At 32.4% G+C, this 26359-nt stretch overlaps 1 protein-coding gene across 2 annotated transcripts in view; it reads left to right on the forward strand.

Annotated features, from left to right (window-relative positions):
* The first annotated feature begins 1238 nt into the window (after window positions 1–1238).
* The window catches only part of LOC129228255 (protein c-ets-1-B-like), a 102921-nt gene continuing 77800 nt past the window's right edge, over window positions 1239–26359 (forward strand). The window contains exons 1-2 of one of the 2 annotated variants that reach the window (XM_054862922.1): window positions 1239–1524; window positions 15514–15640. In XM_054862922.1, the coding sequence (XP_054718897.1) occupies window positions 15524–15640 (117 nt within the window). In that variant the 5' untranslated portion in view covers window positions 1239–1524; window positions 15514–15523. Of the gene's footprint in view, window positions 1525–15513; window positions 15641–25202; window positions 25309–26359 lie in introns of those variants that run through there. The other variant, XM_054862923.1, reaches the window with a different exon arrangement.

Raw genomic sequence — 26359 nt, forward strand, 5'->3', positions numbered from 1 at the left:
AGTTTATGACTGCCGACTCTGATTTCGACTCCTTTACCCAAAAATCATCTCCAAACTCCACGACTCCTACTTTGATTTCAGAATCCAGAGCCTTAGCAGAAATGTAGACCTTGAGAGAAAATGAACGACTCTGACTCTTGGAAATTTAAAGCTTTCGACCCACGGCTATGACTCCATTACCCCCAAAATCAATCCGACCCCGACTCTGCACCTTCATTCATCATTCCAGGTTCACTTATCCGTTTGGTGAGTCTCTGTGGTCTGTGTGGACCTCTTCTTGGCACTGGTACTTCCATTTACTTTGCCTATTTTTTGAAGTGCCGTGAGCTTTTGTTCCACCGTTGAAGCAGACTTTGTTAGCTTCAAAAAGACGGCTGTTAGAAATTCTTAGTCTCTTTATCATTTTTATTTGCTTTTTTAATCAGGTTGTGGAGTTAGAGGGAAAATTACTGTCTCCGACTGATTTTCACCAAAATCAGTCCGACTCCGACTCCGCAAGCACGGGCAGAGTTGCGCACTTTGAGGGGAAATCGTCAACTTCGACTCTTGGAATTTAAACCTTCGACTCCCTGACTCCGACTCCTTGTTCCCCAAAATCTGCCCCACTCCGACGCTGACTTCGCAATCCTGCTTTTAATTACGCTATGCTGTTTTACTTCTCATATATATAAACATTAATACATTTAGAAACATTAATACATTTCAAAAGTGTACCAAGTACAAAGGGCAACGGCAAGTAATTCACAATCCACCTGAAAATTAAATTGTTAATAGCAGGTCTCAGTAACCTTCCTCTGTGACCCCTCGCGTCCCCTTTTCTCCCTTCTCCGATTCACTTCAAGTTCCAACCTTCCATCTTCCAAGGACAAGAAACTTCTGACAAAACATTTCTGAGCTGGATAAGCAAACCAAAAATCTCTTTAAATATTTTTAAAAAGAATGCTCTCCAAAAATGTTTTTTTTTTAATCACACTGAAATTTCGAAATCATTTGTTTATTTACGGGCTATAAAAGAAGAGAAACAAAAAATGCATCTCAATTCCTTTGCCAAGAAAAGCGATAATTCAGCCATTCAGCTGTTTCTTCGGAGACTCGTAAGCACTCCAAATGCATGTGTCAGGCCGTGAACCTGTGCATCTGACGTCACAATCTCCTCCCACTTTGCCATTCACTACTCTTGTCCAATCAGAGGGCCGGGCTTCTCATTCAGTGTCTCGGAGACTTGCAACAACTCAACGCTCGAAGCTAAGTTTTTGTTGTAAGAAATACTCGTTAACGTTTTTTGGAATCGGAAAGCAGTTCATTAGAAAGTGACACTCAGTTACAGCAGGGACTGGTCAGCGAAAGTTTTATTAGCCCCTGGTGTCCGATCGCTTTGAAAAAGACGAGTTGTCATCAGTAAATGTGACTGTTTGATTTAAAAGTTGAGTCAAGGTCGCTCTCAAGATTCTGTCTCTTTCTTGGAACGAACTTTAGAAGCGCTGTTTTGGCGAAAGCAGTAGCTTCTGGCTAAAAACGGCTCTGGTGAGTTAAATATTTTTTCATGCTTTTTATAATCGTTAGCTATTGTGTGATACTTGATATGTGAAAAGGTAAAGACGAATATGATTCTATTTTGCGGCGATGTTGTGCCGGCATTGTTTACATCAATCGATGCCATCCCTCATTGTGAAAGTTGATCTGAATGGTTTTCCCCTCTGAGACAGGTGAGGGTGTGTATTATTTTTCTTTTTTGAGTTTGATGTTGAACAGAATTTTTTTTCCATCCCCAAAATTTGTTAATAATTTTTTTCAATAATTTTTATTCTTAAAACAACTTTACTATTAGTTCTCACGAGAATTTAGAATGGTTGTTGTTTTTAAATTTTTTAATTTGGATTACAAGTAGTTTTTTGCAGAACTTTGAACTCCGATTTGAGAATTTATCTATTTTTAAAATAAAGTTTACTTAGAAGCTGAATTATTATCGTTTAAGATTAAGTTTTAACTCCGTCTCCCCCCCCTCCCCTCCCGGCTGAAAATGCCTTTTATTTTGAATATATAATTCAGTGTTTTAAATTTTTAGAATTAGTTTTAAATGGCTTACATTTTTACATTTGCTTTGTATATTTTCAGTGTATGTGGGCTTAGGCATTATTGTATATATTTTGCAAATTGTACATTTATGTATGCTGTCCCATACTGAAATAATTTGGGCTTTTAATTTTGCCACATGTTTGATTTTGTTATTCAACGATCAGATCACTAGCAAGCACAACTATTACCTACCTTAAGGGGGCGGGGGAGGGAGATTAGTCGTAAAAGTATTCAATTGCATATATAATTATATTCGGATTGGTAATACGTGTTTGAGACCAAGGACTTTGGGGAGAAACCCCATCCTTCCCTTGTTAAAAGAATTATTATTATTTTTTTTTTCATTTAAAGTCATTGTTGTATCTTTTATCTGCTTAAAGTTATAAGTCAGCAAATTTCCAACGAAACTAAAGTATGTAAAAACTAGATTTTAAGTTAAAAAAATTTCATTGACTGTTTATCGCTAATTTTGCGAGATTTTTTAAAAATTTGAATTCATTCCTTCTTGATTTTTTTTTTATTGCCTATATCCTTGATGAAAAAGTTAAAATATTTTAATTTTTTTAACCTTTTTTGTGTGGGACGTGAGGAGGGGGGGGGGCGTTGAAACAGACCAAGACAATATTTTCATGACCTCATACTAAAAGTACCCCTGGTAAAATAAATTCTCCTATTATGCAACGTTATTGGTGAGTCCTATCGTGAATCATTGTATGATGCAGTTATTTAAAAATGTTACGTAATAGTGTAAATGTCAAATGAGTAGTGGGTAAAAACCAAGTGAATTAATTGGAATATCATTGAATGAAATGCAAATAAATCGTAGTTTTTCACTTCATACATTTTTGTTTAATTTTTTAAATTTTAACTTTAATTACTGAAAAAAAAGACCAATTTCATAATGTTATTGACAAAGGTGGATAATCAGCTTTTCAGGATTGAGGCATCAATGACCTTTAAGAATTTGCCACAGGCAATCATGAACAGTTTTCAAATGAGTGAAAAATTTAATGTAGTTCTGATGCAACTTTGTGATGTGAGTTGCAAATATGATCATATTACACAGCAACCGATTTATTGTGGGTTTGTAAAATTATTTTCATATTCTTGTGTATTATTCTTTTCTTTTCTCTCTCTCTCTCTCTCTCTTTTTTTGTCCGAAAATAATTTTGAGATTGATGTTTCTCATGGTATATATTTATGATTTAATTGTAGATGAAATTGAGACATTTTTTTTTCTTTTTTGACTCTTCGAGTAGGTTGTTTTTAAAAACAACATCCTTTTTTAAAATTCTTTATTTGTCCTCCCTTTAATTAACTTTGCATCGCGCATAATAAATTTATTTTTATTTCTTTCGTTTTTTAATTTAAAAAAATGTTGTTGCTAATATTTTACATTCCTGTCAGGCTTATCCCCCCCCCCTAATTTCATGCTCTTTTTTTTGTGCGAACGTTAAGCACCCCTGTCTCCCTCTATTTTCTTATGAACGTATTTTTACGCATGTTAAAAAAAAATATATCATGAACAAAGGCGCAACCAGAAAATATTTTTAGGAGGGGGGGGGGGGCACAATTTTTTTTTCACAACACTATCTCGTTCTCTCTCTCTCTCTCTCTCTCTCTCTTTACATCAATATATATTTATTATTAATATTATTTAATAAAATTCCTTAAAATTGTATAAGTTTTGCGATTTATTCAAAAACTGTTGCAAAAACATTAATTGTTCTTATGCCAGAATTGAATTCACGTTAAGAATAAACTTTAAAGTACTTGAAACAACAGTATGGCGGTAAGATGTTCAAATTAATAAATGGAAATCAATATTTGTTATTACTTCGTTTAATATATTAATGAAATAAATCAAAATGCACTCGAATTTTTATCACCAAAAGAGCTAAACTATTCATATTTTTAAGATCATTCATGGAAAGAAAAAAAAAAGGAACACGTTAAAATGGCGTAAAATCACTTAAAATACAACAAAATAATCAATAAAATCACTTACACTTGATGAAGTCACACGGAAGAAGATACGATCTCGTAATCACTAACGTTTCAAATGAGTTCCTAATTACAGAAAAAATAAATGCCGAAAAGGAGAGAGGGGGAAGTTTTAAATGACCTCTCGTCGTCCCTGCTTACTTTGGAACCACTTCGTTTTCTCGAAGTGCGTTCATCTTCGTTCGAATAAAAAAAAAGAGAATTTTTGAAAATTGTTCAAACTAGCGTTTTAGTGGTGGAAGGGGGGGGGGGGCACGGGCCCCGTAGGCCCGCCCTCTGGTTGCGGCCCTGATCATGAACGATCTTTTCTATTTATTTTCTGTATTTTATTTGTTTTATGAATGCACTGTGCAACAATGGGGTCGTTTCCAAAATTTTAAAAGTTTTTTTTTTTTTTTTTTTTCACAAAGAGCATGCTTAAAAATATAGTATCTGACCATTTTTAAATAATTTGTTCAAGTTTAATATTTTTAAAAAAATACTTAAATCGGTGCGCTTTTATTGTTTACGTTTCTGTCGTGTGACATCACAAATGATGAAATGCCATTCAGTGTTGCCAATCACGGAGAAAAATATTTAATTCGCATCTTTACTTACGTGTATTGGCAACGATATGGTTGATAGCAAGCGTCGAGCGCAATTTTAATTCGCTTCTTGATTATCATAACGTGAAAATGCGGTAGAAAGATGCGCCACACACACAAATTGCAAAATTTGTGACGTCATAAAGACCACGCCGTGCTTTCAAAATGTTTAAAAAAATTAATTAAAAAATAACTGTTGGGAAAATAAAAGTATTTTCTGGGTCCATGTTATTTTTTTTTTTTTTTTTTGCTCATTCTATCAATTTCAGTGACTAAAAGTAGTACTTTTGACTGAAGGAAACAACCCCATTATAAAGATCTATATGAAATTAACGAAAGGCACTCATTAACATTTTTTAAATTCTTCATGTTCCGAAGGTTTGGTATTTAAGCTGTGAAGTCTTCCCTCTTCAAACATTGATTTATGTTTCACCTTACATCCTAATTTAAAATCTCAAAAAATAATTTCCTTCTCCCCCACCATACCTGCACTTGTTTTTGCCGCGAACCTGTATTAAAGCGCGGGCATTCAGATTTGAATGTTTTTTTGAGTGGGTTTTTAGTTTTTAAACCTACACGTAAATAAGCAACATAAATGTAGGCGTAAGAGAAGCGTAAGATTTTTCTAATATTCGGGAGAAATATTTCAACAGACACGGAAAAATACTACGACGCCAAACTGGGAATTATTTTCAACATTATGCTAATAAGTATAAATTAAGCGGTTTTCGCACGAATAGAATCCACTTAAAAAAGAAAGAAAAGAATAAAAAAAAAACAATATTTATTTGATGATATCGTTTCTACAAATAGCTCAGCTGCCAAGATCTATTTCTACAGTTGTGGCAAGAAGCCATAATTGTGTAACTTAAAAATGATGTGTCACTCATTCACATTGTCTAACCTTGAAGTTATTGGTTTATAAATTTACTAGCTGCGTGCCCGGCGTTGCACGGGCTACCTAAAAAATGAAAGCTGATAGAAAGATGCGCCAAAGTACATCATTTGTGACGTATAAAGACCACGGCTTGTTTGAAAAATCGGATATTTTAAAAAATTAATTAAAAAATAACTGTTGGAAAAATAAAATTATTTTCTAAGTCCTTGTTTTTTTTTTTTTTTTTTTTTGCTTGTTCTATCAATTTCTGTGACTAAAAGTAGTACTCTTGTTTGAATTAAACAATCCCATTATCAAAATCGTCTCACCAAGATTTATATAAGTGGGAAGTGTTTGCCAAGATTGTTTATATTACACGAAAACAGGAAAATTCACATTCTAAATCAGTACTATGCAAACTAATAATAAATTGCATGTAAATCACTCATTTACTTTACGACGTGAAATAAAACTTAAATGCTTCATTTATTGTATTTGTTATGATTCCCTAAAGTATTTTAGGTCGAATACTCCCGAAAGAAACATTACTTAATTATTTGAATTGAGGAAAGCCTCAAAAAATCACGCACGAAACAAAGACAATATGAAACGTTAAATTAGCAATCGACGGAAAGTTGAGATGAAGCACTGAAAAATAATTTGAATGGAGGAAAGCCTTCGAAAAATAGGGATTTGATTTTGAAATCTAAGAGTCATAATTAATAGTTTTTAATTGATATCTCCGCTAATTATTATCGGAGGATTATGTTAAATAGCTGAACATGAAGACGGGAGTATTACGAATCCATCGATACCTGGTTCGATGGACAGTTCACTGTCGTTCGGGAGAAGAAGCTTGGACATAGATAGATAGATACTCAGATTTTATATGTATAAGATTATAATTATTATTATTATTATCTTTTTTTTTTTTGTTACTTGAAAAGTTGTGCGTGTTACGAACATCGGAAACCTGATGTACGTGTTTCGCATTATAAAAGAAAACTAAAAATTTAAAAGGTAAAATAATCACAATTATTGTTGAATCCAATGAAAACTATGAAGATGTAAATGGATTGTGATCTTATTCTATACTAGCGATAACCGCACGGCTTTGCCCGTAGTAGAAAAATTAAAAGATCTTTTGGTTCGTCTATACATTTACAAATAATGTGGGATGAATTTCTCGCCAATTGTCTTGCCCACATTACGGTTCCACGTTATGATAACTTGGTGATTTACTCGTACATCTTATGATAATTTTGCTCGGGAAAATGTTCTTGAAATTGGAATAGAAAAAGAACAAAATCAAATTTTTGAAAACTCGCTTCGAGGTGCACACCCCCACGCTACAAACTAATTCTGTGCCACTTTCATGAAAATCGGCCGAACGGTCTAGGCGCTATGCGCGTCACAGAGATCCTGACAGACAGAGAAAGATCCGGACAGAGAGACTTTGAGCTTTATTATTAGCAAAGAAAAATAAAATATCAACTTTTAAATTAAACGTGACGTCTTACCTTTCAAATGAAAACCCCGATGCTCACATAACACGTACACGAAAGAAAATTTTGAAAAGAAGCAATCATTCAAGTAAAAAATTAATGCATCAAAAATGTTAAAAGAAAACGAGAATATATAAATTTATTCACAGTAGAGAATCTCAGCTAACCGATCTTCGATTAACTGAGATTTCTGTTAACCGAGCCGATAATTTTACAAAAAAAGGTAACATTAAAAAAAAAAAAAAATTCACATTTAATAAAACGATGAACTTTTAATTTGAAAATGAAAATAAATGCATCTTACAAAATAACTTGGCATTGTAAAAAAACTCAATTGGCTTTGAAAACTTACTACAATTTATTTTTCTATTTTAGTTTTTTTTTACTGTAAAACATTATACTTTTACATGCTCATTTTCATCTTTTAAAAATATTGTAATTTTAATTAATACATTTTAAAAATTTGCGAACCTGACAAGTTTTTATACAATGTGTCTGTTAACCGAGATTTCCTATATCCGATGCACTAGCGGTCCCAATAAGCTCGAATAATCGAGTTTCTACTGTGCTTGATGATTAGTAAATATGCCGTTATTAAACAGAAATTAAAAGATCGTATTACATTATTTCTCCATGGTATTTGATTTTGATATTCTTGCTGGTGTTAGGGCGGAAAGATAACTTTTAAAGAAGGATTTGTGTAAAGATTCGATATTACAGTGAAGCACCGTTTATATGTCTCTCTTTTATACGTTTTTGTCATTTATTCCTTTTTTATATTGGTCCCTACAGTTTTGGAATAGTATTTTTTATCAGTTATCTTAAGAAATACACCGGCTCAGAAATCAAAAGCAGTATCACTAAATATTACATAAGTCTTACAAAGCTCATCATCACTTTTACAGGATGAAATGTTTTTTGTACAATGTATATACTTCATTTTTATAACAACATTTCTTATGAACCACTCTCAAAAGATTCATTTCTTCCAACGGATTTAAATGCATAAATTTAAAGAGATAAACTGCTTACTAAAAAGTTTGGAACTATTGAATGTAAAAGCAAATTCGTTAGATAGATCCCCCCCCCCCCCATTTATTCTAAGGTCAAGATTTTTCTTTTGTTTCTTTATTTATTGCAAAGATAAGATACATTTTCTATATCTTGAACGCTGTTTATTTAAATATATAGCTTTTTTTCTATTCCTTTAAAAATTCATGTGTTCCTTCCTACAACAATTTTCCAACAAAAAACGACGAAATGTATTTCATCTAACGAAAGCTAAACTAAAACAATCTTTTCATCCTCCTCCTTTTTTAGACAAAAATTTACTTTTTTTACAAATAAAACGAGTTTTCACAAATCAGTTTCAAAATGTCTAAAAAACGGTTTAGATTTTAGTTTTATTTTTGAAGTTTAAACTTTATTTAAAAAATTATTTAAAAAAGTTCAGAACCGACGAAAGTTTAAGACCCCCCCCCCCCCCCCCCAACAAAACATTTTTATTTCAAAGAGTTCATGGTTTTGAAGCAAATTTAACTTCTAAAAAGTGAAGGACTGGAATTAAATTCTGAAAGGTTTCTTTCAAGGGACAAAAAGGGTAAAAATTTGAGCATAATTTGAGCTACTGATATGTGGATTCAATCTTTTACATCTATAAATATCTGCCATTAGTGAAATTATTTTACAGTAATTTTTGATTTATTGAATAATGATTTCGAATTTTAAACGAAACTGCTATCGTTCATTCCCAAACAGTGAATTATATCAAAATTTTAAATCTGAAATGAAACTGCCATCGTTGATTCTCAAACTGTGAATCATATTTAGACAAGGTTTTTACTCCGAAATGAAACTGCCATCGTTCAATCATCAAACTGTGAATCATATTGATTCTTTTCCATCTTATCACGGTTCTTCTTCCACAAGCTATTTTTTTTTTCCTACTCAAATGTCCAAAAACGATTGTCAATAACTTCGACAAGCGGTCGTCAATGTTTCAGCTCCATTGTTCGTTCTATAACCAAGATGGCCTCAAAGATGGCCGTTGAACTTTCGCAGAACGATATAAAAATGGAAAAAAAAAGTCTTTTTTCGTTGCTCTTGACACTTTAGGTCAACAAAAGTTAGCCTCTTTTTTTTTTTGTTACACAATGGTATAAAACACCTGCAGTTGATATACCCAATTTATTTCTCGTGGACGTTTTCCTTTGCTTTGTTTTGATTGCATGTTGTTCTTTGATACATAGTTTTAATTTTGTTTAATTTTGTTCCGTGTTTATTTTTGTTTTGTCATAATAGGTAGTTTTTATTGTGTTTTTCTGTTAAATCTCAATTTTTGTTGTTGTTGTATACAAAGATAGTTTTAACGCCCTCTGCAAGCGAATTTCTCGCATTGAAAATCCAAAACACATCTCTGTCTGAAGTAAAAAATTAGTTTTGTGGAAATGAAAAAACAAAAGAAATTAGAATTTTTCAAATGTTACATTTTTGAATGTTTTATTATTTTTTAAAATAGTGTGTTAAAACAATTTAAGTATTGAAAATAATCTCTTCTTTCCCTGACATCTTGAATTTAGTCCTTAGACAGTTTATTTTACATGAGGCTAATTACTTTTATGATCTTTGCTGCTTTTGTTCATTTCACTCCTCCAAAATAAATTTAAGTCTCTAAAAAATGTCATCGAGTATTTTTACGTACTGAAAAAAAAAAAAAAAAAAAAATCCTTGCAATATGGCTGTAGCTGATCTTCCATTTTAGTCTGTTTCTGTTAAAATTCATAGAAAAGTCATTTTGAGACGAACGATTACAAAAGTTTGTCCTCTTTATTGGTCTATTTTTTGTGCGGCTAATTTTTATCGGACAGATAAAATTTAGTGCGTGAAGAAAAAAATATATTAAAAACAAAAATTAGTGATTGAATTTGTATGTACGAAGCAGGGTAATGTAGCACTTCTGTAACACAAATAATCCCTACAAAAGCAATAAATTCTATTTTCCCAATAAAACATGATTTTTATGAGTCGTAAAAGTTAATTTACCCAAGAAACTTCTTTCGAAAATATTTTTCATGAAGTCAACTTCAACCATGTTTAACGAACATTTGAAATTAAATGTACCCTTCAATTCATGATGTTAGTTAAGCACAAAATATTTTTAACGTCTCTACCAGCGTATTACGCGCATTAAAAATCGGAAATGCAGCTCAAAAATTCAAACAAGCTTATCCAGTTAAGCCCCTTTATATTTTAAATAAAAACGTAGCTTCGGCTTCGAGCAAAATAGAAAAGAAAAAAAAAAGAGAGAGAGAGGGGGGGGGGGGGGAGCCTTCTTCCTTTTTTTTTTTTTTAATTCTTTAGAAAGCCAGTTTTGTAATGGTATGATTAGTATTACGGGCTTGACTGCTTTTGTGTATTCCACTTCTCTAAGAAATGCCAGGGAGAACTTTTAAGCCTCGAAAAAATCCCTAGTTATTTATAGGGGGAGGTGGGGTACGTTGGACTGGTTTCAATTATTTTAAAACTATTAATATTTTTTATTTTATTTTATGACCAACAAATAGCAAATACGGTCCTACAAAGTACAGTTATATTACCACATAGTACAGTTATATTGAACAAATTTTATTCCAGAAAGTGTTATTTCAGTAGTCCTGAGTAAATTTCAGAAAACTGTAACTTTATTTTTTTTTAAATGGTTTTCATTATTGCGGGGAAAAATTGAACTTTCTTAAAGTAAGTTCCTTTCGTTCGATATAATTGGCAATTTTTTCATTTTTTGTCAAAAAGAAAAAAATTATGACTTCACTTTTTCAGACCAAGAAGGTGGGGTAGGTTGGTCCACTCTTTGTGGGGCACGTTGGACCCAACCAATCTACCCCACATAATTTAAAACTTTTGCTTTTAAATCTCAATAATTATAACAATAATATGATTTTTTTTTTGATTTTTAAAAAATAATTGCGTACTAATGGTGAATGCTTATTGCTGTTTTTAAATAAAGATGATTTATCAAAAAATCACTTTAATATGTTATATTGATCTTTAAACTTAATATTTTTCACTCTACACACAACAGAAAATAAGGTAGTTACAAAGTTTAATAGTATATATCACTAAAATTACAACAAATGTTGTTTCAGTTATGCGGTCCAACGTGCCCCACCAGGCGGACCAACGTACCCAACCGGGGGGCACGTTGGTCCACTTTACGAGGTTCCATTAAAAAATTAATATAAAAAAGTTTATCAATTCAACACTTCCAAAAAAATATGTGGTGTTGAGAAGTGTTTAGTAAATTTTACTGTAGAAAATCGATCTAATCATTAAATTTTTTGATGAGATAAAAAATGATAAGTAAACAAGAAGTTCTGTCTAGAACTAGACGAGCCTACTTTCCCGTATACCCATACTACTTTCTAGTACCTGATCAATATTCTCAAAAATAGCTAAAATCGCAAATTTTTTCAAACATATTTTTTTTAAATATATTAAGCTGATTTCTAGGAATAAAATATTCCTTACTTTTCCTTAAAAAAAAGAACAAATAAAATAGCAGCACTTCTTAAACAAAGTATCTAATACACTTCTTTCCATTAAAAAAAAATCTTTAACAGCTTTCAAAACGAAAAAATAATAATAATAAGTTCATTAAAATAAATACATCATATTAAAAAAAAAATCGTTTCTTTTTCCCCTGTTGCCAAAAATAATTTTTTGAACGAATTAATGGACTTACCCAAATAAATAAAAACAATACCTTGCGGTGATTTACAAAACTGCCGATGAAACTAAAACATTGCCACGTTGCGTTCCACGTGTGTCTCTTGACGTAAACACAGGCAGTTTGTTCTGAGTATTTATTAACGCAATCGATGAGTCTTAGTTTGCTTTCAGCTACAGAAATTAATTCGTCCCTTAGTAGTATTCTCGAGCTTCTCAAAATAATGTTAGTTTTCCTTATTTCCTTCTAAAATATGAGTTGATTGAAAATAGTGAAAGCGAAAACTGGATTAACAAACGTGGATAACGTTATACAAGGTAAAAAATTTTATTGTTTTGTATGAATTTGTAAGAATATGAGTTTTTTTTAATCTTAAATTAATTTAACTAACCATCTTTTACAGCAGCATTTAGTTGGAATGGACGGTATGCAAAATATTTTCTTGAATATATTATCGTAGAACAAAATGAAAAATGTTTCACCGAGAAAGAATTTAATTTATTCCTTTTATCCTCAACTGAAAGGTTTCGCCAAAATTGTTTAGGGTTATAGTTTTAGTATTGTGCGAGCGAAATAGCCTTGGCGAGATTTCGCGTTTTTAGTTAAACCATTTTTAATTTTTATCATGAGTGGAATAAAATGGTAGTAAGATTACAGAATTCGATAAGTAAAAAGAAATAATGGTCAATCAACTGAAAAGAAAACTACCACCATATATCCGTAAGAATTCTGTAGATGATTTGCATAACTTGACATAATTAAATCGTAACTCAGAAATTAGAAAAATCGAAACAGAAAAATTTTAAATTAAACGATTCGGGAATTCGAGAGAAATAACTCAGCAACAAATGCAAAACAATAAGCGCTAGCCAAGCAAGGCAAAGAAGTATCATCTTCTTTCGATAACAATTTGTAATGTCATATTGAATTTTCTAGCATTAATTGTTGTTCTTGTCAGGCCACAATTATTATTTAGTTTTATCAAGAATTGATAAATATCGAATTCAACATCCTGGAAATAGCTGCTTAGAACTACGAACTACGTAGTTTGCATTAATCTTTGACGTTTAGTAATGCTTCTTGAATTCTCATTTCTTTCTACGTGGGCCAGAATATCCACAAGACTTTGAAAATTAATTTAAAAAGAATAAAGCGAAAAATATCATACATACGAACAAAAATCACAACACTTTTAGCATTTTCTTCGTTACCACATGCGTTTGTTTTAGTTTTTAAGTCGGCCATTAGACATTGACTGCAGTGCCCCCTATAGTTCGTTGGAGTTGCGAATACCTAAATTAAAACTTCAGCGTGAAAATAAAAACAAGTCATATCAACAATATTATTTCACAGTTAAAACCACAGCGGCGGAGTCGGAGTCGGAGTCAATCTCATTTTGGGATAAAAGAGTCGGAGCTAAATATATAAGAATCGGAGTCAGTCATTTGTCCTCCGTGTACAAATGTTTGCCAAAGCTACGAAGTCAGAGTCGAAGTCGGGGAGTCGGAGTCCGATTAATTATCGGGCACAGAAGTCAGAGTCGGAGTCAAGTGCCCCTAAATTCTCGGAGTCGGAGTCGGGAGTAGGTCGTCAAGAGCTATTTCCAACAAAGTTTGTTTGAAGTAAATCCGCCTTAAAGTTCGGAATCTATATTGACTTTCAGTTTCCCCTTAGGCGCTAATGTTAAGAGATTTGAACTGTTCAAAATTGAACGAAAACTCGTTCAAATCAAAAAGATATTTTCGATACATGTTTTTCATCAAAAACTTTTCCCTACAAAGTTTGTTTGGAACCACTTCGCTTCTAAGTTCAAGATTTATTTTTGATTTGAATTTCCCCGTAGACGCTAATGTTAAGTTTTTTTGAACTGTTCAAAATTGAACGAAAAATTGTTCAATTCAAAAAATGAATTATGGGAATGAGATGTCCTCGCCGAGATCTTTCTAACAAAAAAAAAATTTGTTCGAATCGGACTATTCATTCAAAAGTTATTAGGGGGGGACAGACAGACAGACAGACCGACAGACATTTTTCCCCATCTCAATACCCTACTTTCCAATTTTAAATTTTTCAATATTTATCTAACTATTTTATTTATTTTTGACTTTTTTTTGTTTTTCCGGATATTTTTAAGATGTATTAAGCCTTCTTTCATGCTTTTTTCTTCTTTTTACTGTGAAAGTAGGCTAAAAAGCGGACCAATATGCCTCACTTCCCCTTATCTCTGCAGTTAAGGTTCTCTGAAAATGCTGTGTCGATTGAAAGTCTGTCGTTTGGCAGCTGTACGTAATGAACTTAACAAATCCATATGAAACGGTATTTAAAAAAAAAAAAAACGTTTTCATCGCCTAGAAAAATGTTTAAAATCAGAGGTTAAACAACAATTTTTCAATTTTTTTTTTTTTTTTTGTCAGTTAAAGCTTTCTAGAAACATTATGTTTTCAATCCATTTGCACGGTTTTGACATTTTTGCGCATATATTTGCACTTTATTCTCGGGATTTTAATTTTTGGCTTTTAATCAGGGTTCGTGATTTTTTTTTTTTTTTTTTTTTTTTTTTTTTTTTTTTTTTTTAAGCAATCGAAAAAAAGTCGATTTTTAAATTGAAATCTGATGTTTTTTTTTCGTAGACTTCAAGGATTTTAGATATTAATTATGATACAGGTGTGAAAATAAAATACATAGTATCTTAAACAATATGAAACAAATGTTTTTTCAACTGTTTTCAAGGCAGTAGTTGTTTTTTTAAGTAGGTATTGAAAGATAAACATTTTAAATTCAAAATACAAAAACTATCTTATACATTGAAAACTGAAATAAACATTTTTTGTGTTATATTATACGAGCAATTATTTTTTGCACTGAGTACATTTTAATAATTTTCTCTTTCAATACCAGAGCGTTTGAGAAGGTGTACCTAGCTGTTTGGGGGGCATCCCAGTGGACTGAATACCAAATTCTGGGTTTTAATCCATTGTGTAGCATTTATTCAATAGATCTAAAGTACTATTGTTAAGCAAATTAAGTAAATCACGATTATTCTGAGTTGCAGTATTACAGTACGGTCACGTTCCCAGCAAGTACAAATCACTGTTTTTCAATTGCAATATTTTTCTGGTAAGTTTATACTTCATATTATGACACATAATGGTTCCATGTATTCGAAACATGTCAATTAAAAACCAAAGTTTAAAATTCCGAAAATGAAGTGCGTATATACACGCAAAATGTCCCACAAGTGCAATGTATTGAGCAATGTCTAATGAACGTTGTTCGAGCCCAATACATATTAAACCAAACCAAACAATATGAAACGTTATGAATTTGTATTTTTCTTCTAGAAAATATTTTAAAGGAGAAAATTAGTAATTCAAGGAGGATTTTTTATTTTAGTTTCAATCAAAAATTTCTCCTAGTATATTAGTACACATTCGTACGTTTTACGTTTTTGATATTATAATTTCGGTTAACAATCAAAAATGAGAAATGGTTGGAGCATCTTTAAACATTTCTTTATTCCTCTGAAACAAGTCAACTGAAAATTTTTCGAAACGTAGACCTTAATTAGAAAATTTGCTGCGTAAAATGAAACAGTATGTTGTGAGAAAATATTATTGCACTGATAATATCTACTTGATTAATTCTAAATGTTTTTAATAAAAATCTGCGTTTTTTAAAATTAAAAAAATAATAAAAATTTAAAGAGATATTGACTTGTTTTACATGATCTGTACTTTGTCTTAGGTTGAAGAAAATGGACTTGGAATTCTACAGTGACCACAATTTGGACACTACAGATTTCTACTCGGCATTAAAAGGATTTAATGTGAACATGTCTGCCAAAAAGAATAATGGTCCCCGTGTTCCAAAGGTAATAGCCGTTTTCAGTATTTTTTTTTTTTTTTCCAGGTACTTACTTGGTCTTTGGAGATGTTTTTTTTAAATCATGAGTATTTTACATCCAGGATTTTTTTTTTGTAAACATTACCATTTTTTAAACTTTTCTTATTCAATAGTACCACTTGCTTCATACATGAGTGATGCCACTGCGAATAGTCAAAACCGTCTAAAAGGCAGTAAGAATATTCGCTAAGTTTTTTTTTTATTATTTTAAATAAAAATTAAATTTTGTTTTTACAAAATATTTTTAAATATAAAATTGAATCATTGGAAGTTTCCATAACAGTCTCAAGAGTTTGGAACCCGATGAAAACTTTGAGATAAAGGAGTACTCAAGTTATATAGCTTCGAGTTGTCGAGATTCGACTGTATTGAGTTTAGTCTGTAGCCTCTGAAGTTCTAGGAAGCAAAATAAAAGTGATGTAATAAATGACATTTCCCTGGGAAAAATGTTTTGGGATGAAATTCGTTTTTTAATGAAATTTGTTTATAATTACTTTCGTTTCTTGACAAATTCATTCAACTTTTGTGTAGTATTTTTTTTTAAATTTAATTAATACGTTTTTAAACATTTCTAATTTGAATGGCCTCAGTTTAGAGGTTTTGCAAATACCTCACTTTAAAAAAAATTGTTATTTATAGCTGCTTGTTATTATCAGTTAATTACGCAGGCAAATGTTTTAAACATTGTTTCACTTATAATTAGAGTCTGAAAAAAGTGCTGTAAAATATTTACAGGGAAAAGAAAATGTTACATATCTTTGAACTTTCGTAACTCGAACCCTCTGAGCTTATTAGTTTTATTTTTATTATTTTTTACTTTAATTTGCATTAAAAAAAGTCTTCCTTTATCGAGTTTTAAATTTTTTAGATGGTTATTTTGTATGAAGAAACTAACGGTCAAAGTGTAACAATATTGGTGTTTTGAATATCAGAAATAATTACCTTGACATACCATATGCTCGCAATTTTTTTATAATATAATTTTTGAGTGATTGCAGCCAGGGCCCTATTAAGATATCAGAAGGCCCTAGCATGGGCACCCATATGCAAAATTGTAAGGGGGAGCTGATATTTTAACCATGATTTAGCAGGATATTTTCCCCGTGGAAACCGATTTCAGAACAGATTAGAGTCAGTAAAATTTGACATTTTTAATAACTTATTCATTAATGACTGGAGAAGAAATGTTTTTACATTTTTGCAAAGAAAAAAGTACTTAAAAGCAAGGAAGTTCTAATTTCAAGGGGGGGGGCTCAAGCCCCCCTTACCCCCCCCCCCCTATATCGGCGCCCTTGGGTCCTAGGCAAAACACATTTTTCGGAGCTTCTCTGCAGTTAAACCTTAAAATTCTAACCATTCGCTAAAGCAATTTTAGCCATTTTGAGACCCCTAAAAGGCTGGGGCCCTAGACCACGGGCTAAATGGCCTATTCAGTAATCAGGCCCTGATTGTAGCCTCAAGTTTAGTTAATTAAGAGTCGGAAACTTTCAGATTTTTGCGCAGCAAGCTGTTTAAAAAAACCAAATTCAAAATTAATTTGCTACTGAACGAAAGGACCTCAATTTTAAGTTTTGATTGTGGAAAACTTCAATTAACTTTAAAACAATAAATGTCTCAGTTTTAGTAAATATTTTACCTATTTCCGTTAGTTTTGTTTGTTTGTTATAAAAGTAGACCTTTCACAAAGTTCGGGAGCATCAACACTTCACAAATGTACTGGCATTTAATTATCATCATGCGAACAAAAACATTAAAAACAAACTTCATCGCTCAACTTTTTTTTTTACTCTTTTTGCTTATTCTTTCTCATAGTAGACTCTATACTTTACAATGATTCATCTGAATTTTTTTTTCTCAAAATGGTTCAAGTTTCATTTCTCTCTCTTTTCTGTTATTTTCTTATCTTTTTTTTCTTTGGTGCTCTGAAGATTTTTAAAACACGCATCTTTTGTTTCATTTGTGTTATGTCTGCTTTAATTGTACTCTGATCAAAAGTTTCCAACTGTGTACAAATCCTCTGCTAACTTGAACTAATCGGTTTCAATGCTTTCTGTCTGAAATACTACCAGTCCATGTCCATCCAATGTTTCTGTTTATGTATTCGTTCGTTCCCAGCTTGTCTCAGTGATGTTCCATTTCACACAAATTAATGTTTAATCTTAATAGGCTGCGCTCAGTGTTAAAATGATTCGTTTTAAATCAGAGGTCAAGTGCTTGAGGACAGGACTGCCACCGGATATCGCTAATTGTTGCTCCGGATGCACCGAGATTAGAACTTTTTTTCCTCTTCTATAAGGTGGCTATTACGCATTTTCTTTCTCTGCCAGATATATTTTTTGCCCTTTCCGTAGCTGTAAGCATTTTCCCTACAGGCTTGCCTTTCGCTGGAGATTGATAGCGTGTACACACGTCCGTTGTGTGCCACTGTTTTGTTTTGCCACTTGTCACTGAGGAAACCGTGAATTGGGTTTGTGGCTGGAAGGCAAGATTCTGTCTGGAAGCAGGTTTTGCAAGCCTTGAACCCTAGTTAATTTCCTGTTTTGTTCTATCCCTTTTTCACTCGAGACGTTTTTGTGGGGTATGTACGGCGTGAGAAATATGTCATTCATAACTTTCAACGGAAGTGAATCGGACGTGCAAATATAATAGATGCTCGACTTTGCGAACCTCTAATTTACGAACACTGACGATTCAACGAATACCTTACCGGTCCCAGTGGTCATTGCTTTTTGAACTCTCTATTTATTGATGTCATTTTGAGGTCCCAATCAGTTCGTAAAATCGTTTGGTGCTCGATTTTACGAACATTTGCTTTCACGGCAGATGGTTGACTGGTGGTTTTATGAACAGATTACCGGTCTCAATGGTCATCACTTTCGTGAACTCTCAATTTAATGAGGACTTTTTGTGGTCCCAAACAGTGTGTAAAATCGGGGATCTTTGTTTTTCACAAAGTTTTATGAAATCGTTTTCAAGGGATTTGAGAAGTGAACAGAAAAAAATTTCACCAAAGTAGCCAATTTCAAAATTCAAAATTTCATACTTTTAAACTGTCCGAAAGTAATTTCCTCATCGTTCCGCGCCAAGATGTTGCCATCAAAGCGTTGTGCTTCAAGTATAAGCGTAACCTCTGAATTACTTGGTACTTACTTTCAAATGGCAAATTGGAACTTTAATTCATACATATCAGGCCATTTAAATTCAAGATACAGAATTTAAATTTTCTTCATTTTAAAACTTTAAAACGCTAAAATTTAAAAGCTAAAAAAAAGTACATTAAAAGAAAACCATATGACTCAGTACGGTCTTTTCGAGCTGGCCAGTATCAAGTAGAAAAATAAGCTTTTTTGTTGTAATTTAAGCTCTAGTCATCTCCTTGACAGACAAGTAGCTGAGATTATTATTTATGGTTTTATGATCATTTTTACGCTAAATTTTTAAATGTACGTTTTGCAAAGCACTAAAAAATTGTTTTGAATTGCATAGTAAAAACATGACGCTATCAAAAATATTTCACTTCTGTATTGCTTTGCATTTTATTTTCTTTTTGAAATTGAAAAATTAAAATAGTTTGCCCTTTAATTTATAGAAATATTTCTATGTTAAGTGTGTTTTGAAACTGAATTTGTAAGCCTGATGGCTTTCATACTTGCGGTATAAATGTTTTATTCAATACTTCTTAAGTCACTAAAACTTTTCATTGTTTAGAATTGTAAAAAAAGAAAATTGAACTCGTTGAGTTGCTATGGTCAGTTGGCTGTGCAGCTCTATAGATTACAATAATTTAATCATCAAGCGAACTCAAGTTATTGTGATTTGAAATCTTTGATAAGGATATTTGTAAGCTATGGGAGGAGAGAAAAGAAAAACATTCTGAATTATTGTAAGCTCCGATTGGCTTTGTCGATCAAAGAAAAAGAAGGAAAAAAATGGCGCTATTGTTCGGCTCCAGAGACATCACTCTTCCGTGGAATGCTCCTGGCATAGCTTCTTAATGAGATCATTGTTCTTTAAGTGCAAAGTTATTTGTGTAATTTATTGGAGTATTGAATTGGTTGTCGTGTCAGCAGAATTTTGCTTTCGTAGCAGACATATTGTCATTTGTTAAAACGATTCTCTCGCTCTCCAATCGGAAGATGATGAAATCGGTCTGAATTGGCTTCTGATGACTGATGAATGTCACTGACTTAAGGAGTTTTGATGGAATGCTCAGACGTTATTACAGGGTAGTCTCAAGTAGTCTTAAGAGTCGGACCTGTAAACAAGATTGTACCCAGAATATGTTTTTGGGGTGGCTTCCGTATTGGAAGAACGTCAAAGCAAGTACGATTTGGTCGATATAATCGCCTAAAATACCGTTTTATATCGTTTCGAAAGGAATCTGGACCCAAAACCTTCCTCTGGATACGGCCTTTCGTGTAAATGAAAACGTAAATATAATTTAATTTTCAGAAATTTATAACATCGTTACAAGCTGTAACATTTAGAAAAAAAGCGATACAATCCTTTTATTGACGCGTGTATTTTTTTTTTTTTTTTTTGATAAGTAGCTAAGGACTGAAATAGATCCCCCCCCCCGAAACCCTGAAAAAAAGAAAAAAAAAACTTTAAATCAATAATATTTCATTTCTGTGCAGGGTTGAAGGTGAAATTTTATTCGTGAAAAGATAGGATGTTTAATCTTTAAAAGCCGGCGAAGAGATAACAGGTTAGAAACACAAACACAGAAATACAGTGAAATCCCGTTACATCGAACTTCAAGGGACCTCAAATTTTGTTCGTTGTAACGGGAATTTCGTTGTATTGGTATTTGTTGTAACAGAATTTTACTGTATATGTATACAATAAAATATATTTTATTTGTTTACTTCAGTCGTCATCTGATGCTCACTTGAAATTTCATCTCTCTTTGCAATCTTTATGTACTACCTTAGTTTTTTTTTTTTTTTTTTTTTCTCCCCAAACAGGAAAATCACACCACAATTACTAAAAGCCCATTCGAAGAACAAAACATCAAAATATTGCATTAAAATTAAAAACATAAATTTAAAAAAAAAAAGTTTTTTTTTTCCTAACCAAGAATTAAATTAGCTCATAATTATTATCATCATTATAATCATCATCATCATTATTATTATTTCCAATACAGCAGGCCCAGAGTCAAATCAGGAACGCGTAACGAAATACACAATACAAAACAAAGAATCAAAAACAGGACTGTGCAAAGAAGGCAAAGATGCAAATTGATAGACTACTTTGCTGCAAAGCGTTGCCCAGGTTGTGCCACGTGGAGACTAGTCACCACTTTAACTGAAAACGATGAAAAACGCATTATTTTTCTACCCAGCTTCTTTAAAATAAACAGTGAAGAGGCTTAATATCAAGTAGCATTCTCTGTGTTCTAGTGTCTTACTTTCACCGGATGAAAAGGGAATGCATCAACTCTCTTCGTCATACTCTGATGCACTGCTAAACGAGTTCAGCGCTCGAGGAACGTCTTGCCATAGCTCCTCTAATTGCCTCAAATGATCTCAAAGATCAACTCCGAAACCAACGATCAGTTTCAACTTCGATAGTCATGCGGCTGAGTACATTTTCAAATGAAGAGAGAAAAAAAGAAGGGAAGAAATGCGTGGGCACGCTTTCGTCTCGAATGTCTACCAATATTTTTTCATCGTCATGAAAACGTTCTGTCGCACGCGGAAAGGAGTGTTCGACGACACTACTGCGTTATTGTGATTTTTTGAGGACAAAGTCCTAATTATCACCGGATTAACAAAGCTTTGTGGCCTGCTGCTGTCTTCTGGCATAATCCATTTAGGAAAGCTTTATGTTATTACTTACATTCATTCAGCGCTCCATTCATGTAGTCGTTCTAGGAAAATGATTTTGAAACGGCTAGTGTTTGGTAATTGTCCCACATAAAAGGCGACAGTCGTTTTTCAATAAGTAACAAAGCTTTCCGCTTTGTGTTTGAAAGTGCGTCTTCAAAACGCTGGTAAACGTTGAATGCTGATATGAAACAAAGTGTGTTACCGTAGAATTGCGTTTTATGTTGTCTGTGATACAGAAATGTTCCTGAATTTTCCAGACTATAGTATTTTATGTAAATATTTCTAAATTTGTCATAACACAAAAACTGTTCACAATTCAGAGTTTCACCATTCGGCTGCAGAGAAACTTAAAGTTGTAGTCGAATATTCTGTTTCCATTTTGGAACCTCAGTAACTTTTAATATTTAGTTTTATTCAAAGTAAAACAAATAGTATTTAAAAGCAATGCATTACTGAACTAAAAATGAATCTTATCGTTCATCGTTATGCTAATAATAATAATAATAATAATAATAATAATGAACATAAGTTCAGTTATTTCGATTTTTTTTTATTGGGATCAAAAGCTATCTTGTTAATGTGTGTCTATAATTAAGGATCTTAGTTATTTTGGCAATTCATTAACTTTCTTGCAAAAAAACTAAGCTAGGAATTCATTTTCAGATTAAAAAGTATCACAGATTTTATGTACTGCATTGAATGACGCTAAATGATTGCATTTATTGCAAACGCCATGGGGGCCATGCTGCATAGTATCAAGAAATTAGATCATGTGTTAAGTTTTTCACATAAAAAAGTCAAAAACTTCTCTATCCAAACTTGAAAATCATGTCTCAGAATTTATGGGAAAGACTTTTGGGAAAAGCTACTTGATAGATTTCACCGAAGGAATTCTTGTTCGAACATTTCTTGTTCCGTTTCCTCCCCTGCTGATAGTTGCTTCAGATAATGTTCTCACTTTCATAATGTTTTATTTATTTTATTCTTGAAAATGATATTCCCACTGAAAGCTTCACACATCTCAACTCATATTTTCCTGATTTTTGTCTTTTCCCTTGACTTGACCCACCGCTTTCGAAAACTGGATCATGGTCCCCTTGGCGAGCACAATAATTATGCATGGAATAATGCCGCTATGGAAACGCGTTAGGTATTCACCAAATAGCACTTTCAAGTCTTCGGAAGAGAAAGCATCCAATAAAGCTTCTCCCATTGAGTTGACTCCATACCAATACGTACGTCCACTAGACCTTGAAAGATCCGCATGCAAGCGATATGTAAGAGAACCCGTCTGAGGGGAGGGAAGATTTCGTTTTCAGTTTTGAATTTCCACAGTAGTTTTAGATCTCAAAGGATTTGAATTCGGTTTTACATGCTCTGAGTCGAATTTTGTTTAAAATTGTAACATTTTTGGTGGTTAAAAACACTAAGTTTACCGCGATTGACTGTTTTTTTTTTTTTTTTAATGCAACCTATTAATTGCATTTTTGGTATGTTTCCGTGCAATAATGTTGTATTTTTTTCAACGTTCTTTCAAAATATTTTTAGAAACTTCTTTTTAAAATATCTTCATCTTTTACTCGATAAATCTAAAGCTGATCTAAGAGTAACATGTTAGTATAAGTACTTTTAAACAATTAAGAGAGTTCAAATAAGCTTGTTTAGTGACATTTTTGAAGAACTGTAGTTTTTTTTTTTTTAATTAAATAGTAACTCTTCCTGGATGTTTTTTCTCTTTAGGTTTTAAGAAAAAAATGTTTCTGTTTCCTCTTTTCTTTTAACAAGAAATTTTTCTCTCCTCAGTTTATCGTCTTTTGAAAAAAAAAAAAAAAAAAACTACTTTTTCGCTTTACCCGATTAACAGAAAATGTTTTCCCTCTTTCGTTGTTAAATAGAAAATGTTTCCCGTTTTTCACTTTTGTGTCCTTTACACTGAAGATATTTTTCTTTTTGATAGCGGTTCAAAAAAAAAAAAAAAAACATTTTTCAATGACGCGAATATAATTACGACGCAACAGGGTTCGACGAATTTCAAAAAGTTTGTTCGAAAATTAGCAATGGCACCGAGGAGAATGTAAGAGCCGAGAAATTTTCTGCAGTCTTTCATTGAAAAGATTTTTAAAATCTTGCATCGTGCTATGTAGCAGAACCTGTTACGGCTTATAATATCTTGCCCCGAAACAGACGAGAGTTAGTCCTACCATTTGTATTAGTTACAGGGAAGTACCGTTTTTACGTTTTCCCTTTATACGTTTTTATCAAGAATACGTTTTTTGAATTGGTCCCCGCAGAGTCTAATACATATAACGTATACCTAATATACGTTTTTTCATTTATACGCTTTTTTCATACAGTCCCTTCAACAACGTATAAACGATGTTTCACTGCATTTCCAAATTTTTAATTGTTACTAAAACCCTTTTGCTCCTTGTTGCGTCTATTATGAAGTATGCTAAACTTAAAAAAAAAAATTTTTCACTTGAAAAAATAATAAAAGAAAGAAAAATCTTTCGGTTACGTAGCATTTGGAATTCAATATCATTGTAAACAGTTTTAATTTTGAATGGAATTAATAAGTGAAAACTGTATTGCTTTACATTTTAAACATTCCAGTGCGGTAGTGGAGAGGTCCTTTATGTAATAATCTTTAATGAAGTGGACATCATAAGACGCTGTTCATGCATGGTTAGTGTTCGTAATAGTAATAGCACATAACGTGTTTCAGTACTGAACCATGAAATACTGTGCTACTTATTTATATAGTGTATTTGTGTCGATTCCTTTATTTCCGAAATGATTGTTTAAGAAAATGAAGAGAATAAGGTTTAATCTTTATAAAATAAAAATTCCTGTAAAATATTGATTTCCTAACCACGATTTTACAGGAAAGAAAAAATGTCGAACCAGATATTTGAAGCGTTTAGTACCTAAAGAAAGGAAAAGTTCAACGTAGAAAACACTTGAATAACGACGTGAGAAAATTCATTATGGTTTGAGAAAAATAACATATTTGACGCTGGGAAAGGTCAAAACATTAAGCCACGATTTGCTCCTATAGATTAAATTGCAACTTAACCCAGTTTTCTGAGTTTTCGCATTTTCGCAAACTTTTGCTTTTCTCTGGCAGAAAGTCGCATTTGGGGCGAATTGTTCTGGAAGGTCAGCGCAGTACACGTGGCACAAATCTCAATTCAAATTCTCAAGAGTGGACGAAACAAATTTTGCATTAAACGGTCTGAACGACGCAGCTGCGCGCCACCGGGTGGAATCAATTGAGCGAATTAAAATAATAAATTTCCCTTGTTCTTTTAATTCTAAATCTTTAACTTCTTTGTCTTAATTCTATAAATCTGTTAAACGTTGCACTGGTGGTACACGGATGCCTTTGTCCCAAGTTTTTCCGAAGCGAAATAGGAAGACATTATGAGACATCAAATACTCTTTTCCTGTGTTGGTTATAACAGTTGTCACATCTGTGCTGGCTTGTTCAATGTCCCCCAATTACGATTCAATTGGTGACGTGCATCAACTATGCACTGTTGGCTTATGATAAAGTACTTCTTCCTCTTTTGGCACGCCCACGGAAGAAATTAGGCTCAGCTTCCCCACCACGAAGTTTTACCAGTAATAAGGCTTAATCCAAAGAAGGCCTAATATTTTCACTCAGATTTTGTCCAATATGGTGAATATGGTTTCCTTTCTCGCAAACCGCTTGAGATTGAGCTGTGACTGTGCTCGTGCTGGCAGAAAAGATGTTTTGACGCTGATTGGCAACACCTTACTGGATAAGCAAATTTATTAAGTAAGGTTTTATATTTTTAATGACTTTTTACTTAATAATACACAAAAATGTAGACAGTTAACAAACCGTAGGAATCTGATTTTAACGATAGATAAAACTTGACGCTTGAACAAACTCGGTTGGGCTCGCATTGAATGGTATAATTGGCTACCTGTTGCTGACTGAGGTTGCTTTTTGAAAATTCGAAAATGCAACGCATCTATATATTTATAGCAAGAAGAAGCAATACATATTTCCATCACAATTGTAGACTTGTACTATAAAACGTTTTCCGTGCCAAAACCGAAATATTATTGTACTAGCCATTGTGTCATTTTTATGTTTAAATTGCAAGCTGGATGCTGAGTGCATTTAAGATAGCTTGACCATTTTCAATTCAGTCGAGATATTTTTAGTCCTTGGTTGCAAAATTTCTGAGCTAAAACCTGTCAATCATAATTTTTGTTAGGGTAATCTATCTGTGAATTTTCGAATGAATAATCTTTCGTAGTTTGTTTGTTTGTTTTTTTTTTAATTATTACATTCTCCATGAAGTTAGATCAATTTAACAAGATATGAAATTGGACGACCATTTGGACATATGTTTGATTGATTAATTAATACTTCACTCTTTACTCAGATTATTCGTACTTTAATAAGAGCTGTTGTACTTTGCAATAATTATTTGATTGTGCAGCAGTTCTGGTTACCTTGCATTATATTATAACTCAAATTCGGTGTTGAGACAACTGAAGTGAAAAAGCTTTTTGTCTGTAACTCTCCATTCTATTAAAACCAACTTCATTATAGGTTTTTACATTGAAAATAGCAAATGAAATGGCCTATCACAATGTAAAACAGGAACATGTAATCAGAATCAATGTAAAATAGATAAAAACATTCTGTTCAATTTTTTTCTAAAAACTAGAACTTTTTCAAACATTTCAGTTTTTTAACAATAGGTTATGCTCTAACTAAACTTCTAATAACAGACCAATACATACTTTAAATCCCGTTTTATCTGAATGAACTAACTTCATTTTTATTTTTGATTTCAAAACAACATTAATCA

This window comes from Uloborus diversus, chromosome 8 (assembly GCF_026930045.1).
Source record: "Uloborus diversus isolate 005 chromosome 8, Udiv.v.3.1, whole genome shotgun sequence".
NCBI classification, from domain to species: Eukaryota; Metazoa; Arthropoda; class Arachnida; order Araneae; family Uloboridae; genus Uloborus; species Uloborus diversus.